Consider the following 11458-nt stretch of genomic DNA (forward strand, 5'->3'; position numbering starts at 1 on the left):
ATGGTGGATATTAATTTCGAAAATTAGAAATTAATTCCATAATTGGAAGCCTTGTTAGTTAAATTCTATGGTCCCTGCTGTGCCTAGATAAAAGGAAATAAATGAATCTTTTTTCTGATAGAAAGGAAAACCCAACAGGTTTTGTAAAAGGATTTTAATCCTTAAAACTTGTGCTATAAATACATAAGGTTTTTCACCTAGAGGTGAGAGAGATGGTGGCCGAATTTCAGCCCTTTTTTCCTAGAAATTTCACCCACACGAAATTGTTATTTCCTGACATTTTTTGGGTAACGCAGTAGAAGACCGTAGAATGTTCGGAGATCGTGATCGTGCGGGTGGTGAAGATTTCATTGAGTTGTTGAGGAATTGGGCGTTCACGTGATAGAGGAGCTTTGTTCACGCTTCAAGAGGTAACCCGTGAAATCCCGTTTATACTAGTTGTCTGGATTACATGTGATTTCGATACTGGAATGGCTTCCGATGCTTATAATAATCCATCAATACTAACATGCATAAAAAGGACAAATCAACTTATCTTGGACTTGGATAGAGAGTAGGGAGGAATCAACTTATCTTAGTCCAAATGTTGATGATATCTTTACATTTACCATGAAAGGTGAAGAAACCATTCGGTATAAGTTGCTTATTCCTGTGGTTCTTTAGTTTGGTAATAGTTTTAAATATGAAAATCTCATCCATGAGTAATTTAACAAGAGAATGGAAAAGGAGAAATAGTATTGGTAAATGAAATTGCATGCATGTCAGAATCCGATGGCAAAATAGCCAACCCCACTCTTAGTTCCAGTCACAACCCCAGCATAGAAACCCCTTAACATAAATAAATTCAGACAAATGCAAGCAGTCATGGTTTGATCAACTTTTTCCACAGTTGATCAAAGTCTTCGACTGAATGAACCAAAAAGGCCAACATCAAACAAGTAGAAAGAATAATTGCAATCTGTACAGACGCCATAATGCACAGAAACGCGTAATTTCTTATTTTCCTTTTGACCATTTCTCTGCTTCTGTTCAATCACCTTCTCCTTTTTAATTTCATTCTCCTACACTTCAGTCATATACCTATACAATTTTGCATGAAAATGAGAACTCTACACTTTCTATATCTTCTCTTGATACCATTGTTGCAAATCTTATCAGGTTATCAGATTTTCTTAGTTTCCTCTCAATGCCTTGATGATCAGAAATCACTGTTGTTGCAGTTGAAGGGCAGCCTACAATATGACTCTAGTTTGTCAAACAAATTGGCACGTTGGAACAAGAACACAAGTGACTGTTGCAAATGGGATGGGGTGACATGTGATAGCTCTGGTCATGTGATTAACTTGGAATTGTTCAATGTTGGAATACCAGTTGGTATAGGCAACTTAACGAACTTGAAGTACCTGAATTTATCGAATGCCGGTTTTGTTGGGCAAATTCCTATGATGTTATCAAGATTAACAAGGCTAGTTACTCTTGATCTCTCAATTCTTTTCCCTGGAATTCAACCTCTAAAACTAGAGAATCCCAATTTGAAACAGTTCATTGAGAATTCAACAGAGCTTAGAGAGCTTTACCTTGATGGTGTTGATCTTTCAGCTCAGAAGAGCGAGTGGTGTCAATCTTTATCTTCATATTTGCCTAACTTAACAATCTTGAGCTTGTGTGGTTGTCAAATTTTAGGCCCCATTCATGATTCATTTTCCAAGTTTCAATCTCTTTCTATCATCCATCTTGACCAGAATAATCTCTCTACCGCAGTTCCTGAATATTTTGCCAATTTCACAAACTTGACTACATTGACCCTCTGTTCTTGTAATCTTCAGGGAGTATTTCCTGAAAAGATCCTTCAGATACAAGCTCTAGAGACTTTGGCCTTGCCAAATAATAAGTTGCTCAGTGGAAGAATTCCAAATTTTCCACGACACGGATCTTTGAGGACGATAATACTAAGGTACACAAACTTTTCTGGTTCATTACCAGAGTCCATTTCGAACCTTCATAACTTGTCCAGGTTAGAGCTCTTCAATTGCAGTTTCAGTGGATCAATACCTTCCACAATAGCAAACCTTACCAATCTTGTTTATTTAGATGTCTCCTCGAACAATTTCACTGGTTCTATCCCATATTTCCAACGGTCCAAGAAACTCACCTATTTAGACCTTTCTCGTAATGGTCTAACTGGTCTCGTCTTCAGCTCATTTTGAAGGACTCTCAGCGCTTGTATGCATAAATCTAGGGAACAACTTGCTCAACGGGATCCTTCCTGCATATATCTTTGAGCTCCCCTCCTTGCAGCAGCTTTTTCTTAACGGCAATCAATTTGTTGGCCAAGTCAAAGAATTCCGCAATGCATCCTCCTCTCTGCTGGATACTATTGATTTGAGCAACAACCATCTGAATGGATCGATTCCCAAGTCCATATTTGAAGTTAAGAGGCTTAAGGTCCTCTCACATTTTTCAAACTTCTTTAGTGGGACAGTGCCACTTGACCTGATTGGGAAGCTCAGTAACCTTACAAGACTAGAGCTTTCTTACAATAACTTGACCATTGATACTAGTAGCAGCAATTTGACCTCGTTCACCTTTTCCCAGTTGAGCATATTGAATCTAGCTTCTTGTCGGCTGCAAAAGTTTCCTTATCTTCAAAATCAGTCAAGGATGATCCACTTAGACCTTTCTGACAACCAAATACAGGGGGCAATACCAAATTGGATTTGGGGAATTGGTGATGGAGCTCTCGCTCACCTGAATCTTTCCTTTAATCAGCTGGAGTACGTGGAACAGCCATACAATGTTTCCAGCAATCTTGTAGTCTTTGACTTGCATTCCAACCGTATAAAAGGTGACCTACCAATTCCACCTTCTTCTGCCATCTTTGTGGACTACTCGAGCAATAATTTCAGCAATTCCATCCCACTGGATATTGGTGATTATCTTGCTCTTGCTTCCTTTTTCTCAGTAGCAAATAATGAACTCACTGGTAGAATTCCTGAATCCATATGCAAGGCTAGCTACCTTCAAGTTCTTGATTTGTCTTGCAATGCCTTGAGTGGAACAATACCACGATGTATACTGGAAAATAGTACAACTCTTGGAATGCTGAATCTAGGGAATAATAGACTCAATGGTGTTATACCATATTCATTTCCAATTCGTTGTGCTCTAAAAACTTTAGACCTCAGTAGGAATAGCTTAGAAGGGAAGCTGCCGAAGTCGCTGGCCAACTGCGAGTTGTTGGAGGTCCTGAATGTTGGAAATAACAGACTTGTTGACAGTTTCCCATGCATGTTGAGTAACTCGTACAGTCTGAGAGTCCTAGTCTTGCGCTCCAATCTATTCACAGATCATAGATATAGCTTCCAACAACTTCACTGGTATGTTGAATGCAGAATACTTTTCAAATTGGAGAGGAATGATGGTTGAAGATGATTACATGGAGTCAGGACACAATCGCATCCAGTTTAGGTTCCTCCAACTAAGTAACTTATACTATCAGGACACAGTTACAATAACCATCAAAGGGATGGAGATGAAGCTTGTGAAGATTCTCAGGGTCTTCACATCTATTGATTTCTCTTCAAATAAATTTCAAGGAGTGATTCCAGATACAGTCGGTGATCTTAGCTCACTTTATCTCCTGAACCTGTCACACAATGCCCTTGAGGGACCAATTCCAAAATCAATTGGGAAGCTACAAAAGCTTGGATCACTAGACCTGTCTTGGAACCAGCTGTCTGGTGATATCCCTGCGGAGCTTGCAAATCTCACATTCCTATCAGTTCTGAACTTGTCATTCAACAAATTGTTTGGAAGAATCCCATCGAGTAATCAATTTCAAACATTCTCAGCAATTTCCTTTAAAGGAAACAGAGGCCTATGCGGGTTCCCTCTCAACAACAGTTGCGAAAGCAATGACTCAGAGGTGATGCTGCCACCAATTTCTCTAGAAGACTCAGATTTTGACTGGAAGTTCATTTTTGCAGCTGTTGGATACATAGTAGGGGCAGCAAATACTATTGCACTTCTGTGGTTTTACGAGCCGGTGAAGATATGGTTCGACATACGTATGGAGAAATGCTTGCTTTGGTTATCAACAATGTGATCCTTAAACCAATAAATGAGGCGTTTATTTAACTGTGTTGCTGCTTAAGCCTTGCTTTGATTGCTTGTGTTGTAAATAAACTGCAGAATAAACAAATGCAAGATCTAGGGTGTGTTTGGTATGACCGAAAATGTTTTTCAATTTTTCCATTTTGGTTGGCTTAAATGTTTTGGAAGTTTTCCCTATCAAGAGGAGAGAATATTTTTCAAAACTCTTTTTCAACCTTATTAACTCTATTCTCCTTCCCCACCAACCCACCCCACACCTCACCTACCCATCCCCATCCCCGCCCTACCCTCCACCCTCACTCCCATCCTAAATAAAAATATTATTAATAGCACTTTATTTTCATGCTATAGATATTTATTTTTCATTTCAACAAATGAGTAAGTTATTTTTATGATATAAAAAAGTATTTTTTTTTATTTTAACAAAAAAAATACTTTCTTTTCATGATGTTGAAAAAGTATTTTCTTTCATTTCAACAAAAAAAGTAATTTCTTTTCATGATGTAGAAAAAATATTTTTTTTATTTCAACAAAATGAGTAGTTTCTTTTTATGATATAAAAAAGGTATTTTCTTTTATTTTAATAAAATGATTATTTTATTTTCATGTGGTAGAAAATGTACTTTCTTTTTCAACCAAAAAAAGAGTATTTTCTTTATAGTTATTGAACATAAATTTCAACGTTATTTTGCGTAAAAAGGTAAAGCAGCACATTAGTTCATTAGGGTTTGTGTAAATTTTTAGAAGAATAATTAAATTATTAAAAAAAATAGAGTCCTGAAAACGTTGGGTATTTTGGGAGAGGGAGGGGAGGGAACAAGGAAACATGATGACTTGGGGAAAGGAGGTGAAGAGAGTAGCATAAAAAAATATTTTTTACTCTCTAACAAACATTAAAAAATATTTTTCGGAAAAAGCTTTCTACTCACCAACTAAACAAGAAAAAATAAGTAATAAAACCACTTATTTTACATGAAAACATTTTTCATGAAAAATATTTTGATTCGTACCAAACACACCCCTAGATGAAAGTCAAGTGAACTCCTAAACGTGTTTGTAATTTCCCTTGATAAATATATACAACTTCTAGTGCAGCAGTTTCTAATGTTTGATAACTTCAAGGGAAATAATTTTATTCTACACTACTTGCTTCCACTGAAATCTAGTACTATATAGTCTCTTAGCTTCTGTATTAATGGCTAAGTTTAGGAATAAATTCTCAGATAGAAGCACGGGAAAGTCTCCATCATCGTATGAGCACACCTTACCAATAAACTATGCAATCAGTATTATCACTCTAAGATAAAACAATAATTTCAACTGCGAAGGTTCAAATATACCCTTATACTTTCGAAAATCGTCTAATAATATCACTTGTTATATTATTGGGTTATTTATACCAATGCAGTCATACTTTGAGTTCAAATATACCCCCCATTTAAATAGAAGGACACGTGTCATCGTCCTGTTGGCCAATTCTAAATATCTCCTAATTAATTAAAAAGACTCATTACCCATACCCCAAAAACAAGTTTTTTTTTTGTAAAAACTGAAAAAAAAAAAAAGAATTGTTTTTTACTAAAAACTGAAAAATATGAATTTTTTTTCCGGTTTTTACAAAAACGATTCTGTAAAAAAACCTGAAATATATTTTCTAAAATAATACTTTTGTAAAAACTGAAAAACAATTTTTTAAAGCAATATTTTTGTAAAAACTGGAAAAAATTAAATATTTTTTTACTAAAAACTGGAAAAATCAAAAATATTTTTTTCTAGCTTTTAGAAAAATATTGCTTTTAAAAAAAACTGAAAAATAATTTCTAAAGCAATATTTTTTGTAAAAACTTAAAAACAAACTGAAAAGCAATATTTTTGTAAAACCTGAAAAAATATTATTTTTTTTCAGTTTTTAGTTAAAATAATTTCAGTTTTTTCTAATTTTTAATTGCTTTAGAAAATTATTTTTCAGTTTTTGTTTTCAATTTTTACAAAAATATTGTTTTAGAAAATATTTTTCAGTTTTTATAAAGAAGTTTTTTTGTAAAAACTAGAAAAAAATATTTTCGTTTTCTTTCAGATTTTAGTAAAAAACTATTCAGTTTTTTTTTAGTTTTTACAAAAAATATTGCTTTAGAAAATTACTTTTCGGGTATGGGTAATGAGTCTTTTTAATTAATTAGGAGATATTTAGAATTGGCCAACAGGACGATGACACGTGTCCCTCCGTTTAAATGAGGGGTATATTTGAACCCAAAGTATGACTGCAGAGGTATCGATAACCCAATAGTATAACGAGAGGTATTTTTAGATCATTTTCGAAAGTAGAGGGGTATATTTGGCCCTTTGCCATAATTTCAATCCCCAAAGTGTCATGGATCACACCCTTCACAATATTTTAGGAGACAATTCAGTGGAAAAGACAACGATATGATTTATAAGGTCCAAACTATGTGAAAAAAAGACCATAGCAAGAATGTTGAATCTACCAAAAGACTAAAGAGGAGGGAGACTTGCACAAGCGTGACACCAGACAATAGAAAAACAAAAGCAAAATTGATAGGTTATATGTACCTTGTTATGTTTTGATGATCTAACAAACTTAATGACAAGAACCAGATAAGGAACCCGATTCACACCCTCAAGTACGTGGGAATAACAAGTCTCAAGCTGGAGATGTAAATCAACTCTTCAGACGACAAAGAAATAACAGGAGGAACAAATGGACATTAGTTCCTCTGGGGACCGTACCCAGTCAAGTCTCCAATAGTTGTAAAGTTGATGCCTGCACACGCAACAGTGCAAAATAGTGCAGCAGTCAACTTTATTGGGAATGCTCCTATACCAAACATGCTTACATCATTCAAGTGATGTCACCAATGTTATATTAACATTAAACCAAAGGCAAAACATCACTTGAACATTGAAGAATCCATCAAGCACTTCCAAAAGTGATAATCAATCTGGCAAGCGATTCTCAATAGCATCAAGAACAAAGAAGAACATAACAACAGACCAGTTCCCTGTATTGAGTTATTACATGTCCTTAGTTGTGTTGTACCTTTGTTAAAGTTCTTTACTTGTAATTCCTACTTAGCTTAGTTAGAAGCATTGTGTAGGAAACCTTTGTAAATCATAAACCCTTGTGTTTGTGTCTTGGCTAGAGTTAGTCGAGTTGTAAGTCTTTGTAATAGAGTTATTACAAAGTGGCTTGTAATAGAGTTGTTACAAGTTAGCGAGGGATTAAGAGGTTAATTCCTAGGTTATAATAGGTTGTAATCTAAAGTTTGCTCAGTAGTGAAGTTGAAATCCTATAAGGGTAGGTCGTGGTTTTTAATCCCGTGAGCTGGAGTTTTTCACGTAAAACTTCTTTGTGCCATTAACCTATCACAGTGTGCGTGTGTTCTGTGGGAGCTAATAGAAAACCTGGTTCTCTATATAGTTATGTGGACCCTTAAATTCTATCAATTGGTATTAGAGCAGGTTCTTTCTATCAGGCTAACACCTAGAAAGGATCCTCATGGCTACTCCACCAAACTTTGAAGAAGGTCAATCTACCTACAGGCCACCAAGATTCAATGGCCAATACTATGGATGGTAGAAGATAAGGATGCACGACTTCATCATGGCTGAAGACTCAGAGTTCTGGGATGTCATCTGCGATAGACCCTTCGTCCCTACAAAAACCAGTGGTGACCCAGCAGTAACAGTCCCTAAATCAAGAAAAGAATTCAATGATGTTGATCGCAAGGCCATAGAGAAGAACTTTCGAGCAAAGCAAATTCTTGTCTGTGTTATTGTTGCTGATGAATATAATAGGATTTCAGCATGCCAATCTGCCAAGGAGATCTGGGAAGCTCTCTAAATAGCTCATGAAGGGACAACCCAAGTTAAGCAATAAAAGATTGACATACTTATCACAGAATACGAGCTTTTCAGGATAAAAGATGATGAGCCCATCCAGGACATGCATACTCAGTTCACCTCCATCATCAATGAGCTTCATTATTTGGGAGAAATCATTCCAAGGAACAAACTTGTCAGGAAAATACTTAGTGTTTTACCCAGTTCCTAGGAAAGCAAAGTGAATGCTATCACAGAGGCAAAGGATTTGCAAAAGCTAACCATTGATGAACTTGTTGGTAATCTAAAAACTTATGAAATGAAGAAGAAGAAGAAGAAGAAGAAGAAGAAGAAGGATAATGAGAGAAGAGATAACAAAAGGGAGAAGAACCTAGTCCTCAAGACGGACAATAATGATTCAGGTTGTGAGAATGCTGATATGGCTTAACTGACAAAAAGATTCCAGAAAATGGTTCACAGAAATGGAGGCATTCCAAAAAGGGGTAGCTCCAGCAAGCCTAAAGGTTATGACCTATGTCATAAGTGTGGTAAGCCAGGACAATTCATCAAGGATTGTCCTCTCCTCAAGAAAGATCAATACAAACACAACACATACAAAGCAACTAAGAGGAACCCGGTTCCTGACAAACGGTTTAAGAAGAAAAATGCCGCTGACAATGTTGTTAAACAAACTCTTGCTGCATGGGGAGACTCTTCCAGTGAATCTGAAGAAGATGATGATCAAGGTGACAGCTCCATGATGGCACGGGAAAGTAAAGCAACTGAGTATGATTCTATCTTTGCCTTGATGGCACAGTCTGAAAATGATGACGATGATGATGAGGTAAACTTTCTAGATGTCCAAAGAAATTTGAAGTCTTATTCTCCTAAAAAACTCATGTCCCTGGCAAAAATTTTAATTGATACTTAACACAGTCTTATAAATGATAAAAATGCATTAACTGTAGAACTAGGTTACATAGAACATGAGAGAGATGATCTACTGGTTGTTGTGGTCGATCTAAAAGAGACTATTGAGTGTGTTAAAAAGGAGAAAGAAGCTTTAACTGAAAAGGTTGCTAACATAGAGCATGACAGAGATGATCTATTAGTAGTAGTCATAGATCTGAAGGAAACCATTGAGGAACTAAAAGGAGAAGGTAGGCATGAGATTCTTCAAAAAGGAAAGGAAGTTGCGGATGAAACGCATCTTAGGCTTGAAGATGAGATAAAATTAGTAAAATCTAGTTTGTGTGTTGAACTCGAGAAAAACAAACAACTTCAGGAAGAACTAAGTAGAGTCAAGAGTGATCTTGAAAAATCACTCAAGTGGACCTGGTTCTCTGAAGCTATCACTGCCATGTACATGAACAATAGGGGAAACAGGCAGGGAATCGAGTTCCAAAGGAAAAAAACTCCGTACAACCCTCATAGCAAGTACGTTACTGTACCTGACAACTAGCTCTGCACTCACTGTGGTAACACTGGGCACTTTAAGGAACTCTGTAAGGCCAAGTTTCAGTCTTAACAGAAAAACAAAATTTTTGCTAAAAATGTAATTACTGTTAGAGAACCTGGTCCCTCATATAAAAGACGCATGATGCCTGCTTGGACCAAAAAAACCCTTATTCATCCCATTCCTCATTACAAGGGACCCAAACTTGTTTGGGTTTCTAAGTCTAACCCTTAATTTCCTTGTGCAAGGAACAGTGAAGGGGAGTTGCCAACAATGGTACATGGATAGTGGTTGCTCAAAGCACATGAATGGAAGTACAAACGATTTCCTTTCACTGAAGGCCCTATAAGGAGGGAGTGTATCCTTTGGAAATGGCAAGAAGGGATACATTCTGGGAGTTGGAAGGATTGGGAAGTCTCTCTCTCACTCTATTAAAAATGTGTACTATGTGAACGGATTGAAGTACAGTTTGCTGAGTGTTTCCCAAATCTGTGACAAGGGAAACAAAGTGGAATTTGTGTCAAAGATATCCACAATTACTAATCTTGTAACTGGTGAAGTGGTGTTAGTGGCCAAATAATACAAATATATCTATGTTGCTGACTTTGAATCTCTGCAAAATGGAGATCTTAATTGTTCGAGTGCTGTGGATAATGATGCTGAATTGTGGCACCGAAGATTGGGTTATGTAAGCTTTATGCTGCTGAACAAGTTGGTCAAGAAGGACCTAGATTGTGGCCTGCCCAACTCAAGCTTCAAGAATCACAAAGTGTATGATGCATGTGTACAAGTAAAGCAAGTCAGATCTTCGTTCAAACCCAAAAAGGAAGTCAGCACCTCAAGACCACTTGATCTCCTTCATATGGATCTATGTGGACCTATGAGAGTGCCAAGTAGAGGAGGAAATAATTACATCTTTGTTATTGAGGATGACTACTCCAGATTCACCTGGACTTTCTTTCTCAGATCCAAGGATGAAACATTTGAAGTATTTGTTGCATTTGTAAAAATGATCCAGGTGAAGATAAGCCATAATGTTGTGAGTATAAGATCTGATCATGGTACATAATTCGACAATGCAAAATTCGACGAATTTTGTGATAAAAATGGTATAAGTCATAGTTTTTCAGCTCCAAGAACACCCCAACAAAACGGTGTCGTGGAGAGAAAAATAGGACTCTTGAGACATGGCTAGGACAATGATGATTGATAGTAGTGTTAAAAAAGGTTTCTGGGCAGAGGTAGTCAACACTGCATGCTACTTGGTGAACATGTGCATGATCAGGTCCCTCCTGAACAAAACCCTGTATGAACTGCTGAATGGGAGAAAACCTAAGCTAACACACTTGAGGACATTTGATTGTAAATGCTTTATTCTCAACAATGGTAAGGAAGCTCTGGGAAAGTTTGATGCCAAGAGTGATGAAGGAATATTTCTTGGATATTCATCACAAAGCAAAGCTTACAAGGTATACAACAAAAGAACTCAATATGTAGAGGAAAGCATACATGTGATCTTTGACGAAGCACATCACCCTCTTGGAAAAGCTGCACATAATAAGGCTGATCAAGATGGAAAGCTATCAAATATCCATGGTGAAGTTATTGACATGGAAAATGGAAAGGCTGATATGATGAGTCAGGTCAAATATTCAAATGACAATGGCACGGCTGAATCTCCAGTCGACATAGAGGAAATTGGTTCCACAATCACAACAACTGAAGCTGAAAACAGAGTTGCTGATACAGTTCAAGGGACCCAACATACAGAGAGAGAATCACATTCAGAAATACCTGGACCATCCCACAACAAGGTTCAGGTGTCTAACTGGAAACATAAAAGTTCACATCCTCTAGATAATGTGATCACTCCTCTTGATTCAGGAATTCAAACCAGATAAAAGGCAAGAAACGTGCTTGTCTTCTCAGCTTTTCTCTCTCAAATTGAGCCCAAGAATATCAAGGAAGCATTAAAAGATGCTTATTGGATTACATCTATTCAAAAAGAACTCCATCAATTTGAGAGAAACGGTGTATGGAACTTGGTTC

General features: G+C 36.6%; 1 protein-coding gene and 1 pseudogene across 1 annotated transcript; both read left to right on the plus strand.

Annotated features, from left to right (window-relative positions):
* Positions 1-1092: 1092 nt before the first annotated feature.
* On the plus strand, positions 1093-4153 carry LOC104107781 (receptor-like protein 7; annotated as a pseudogene).
* Positions 4154-8422: 4269 nt separating this feature from the next.
* Positions 8423-10478, plus strand: LOC138895763 (uncharacterized). Its single transcript, XM_070180488.1, has 4 exons — positions 8423-8829; positions 8890-9390; positions 9878-9963; positions 10036-10478. The coding sequence occupies exons 1-4, from the start codon at positions 8423-8425 to the stop codon at positions 10476-10478; spliced, it is 1437 nt and encodes a 478-aa protein (XP_070036589.1).
* The last annotated feature ends 980 nt before the right edge of the window (positions 10479-11458 follow it).

This window comes from Nicotiana tomentosiformis, chromosome 7, assembly GCF_000390325.3.
Source record: "Nicotiana tomentosiformis chromosome 7, ASM39032v3, whole genome shotgun sequence".
In the NCBI taxonomy this organism is placed as follows: domain Eukaryota; kingdom Viridiplantae; phylum Streptophyta; class Magnoliopsida; order Solanales; family Solanaceae; genus Nicotiana; species Nicotiana tomentosiformis.

What these genes read in the sequence shown, in the direction of transcription:
- LOC138895763 (XM_070180488.1), top strand. Translation starts at nt 8,423, where the DNA reads ATGGTTCACAGAAATGGAGGCATTCCAAAAAGGGGTAGCTCCAGCAAG. An exon ending in GATGTCCAAAGAAATTTGAA is followed by an intron (nt 8,830 to 8,889) that starts GTCTTATTCTCC and finishes TACTTAACACAG; the next exon opens with TCTTATAAATGATAAAAATG. An exon ending in AATTACTAATCTTGTAACTG is followed by an intron (nt 9,964 to 10,035) that starts GTGAAGTGGTGT and finishes TGCAAAATGGAG; the next exon opens with ATCTTAATTGTTCGAGTGCT.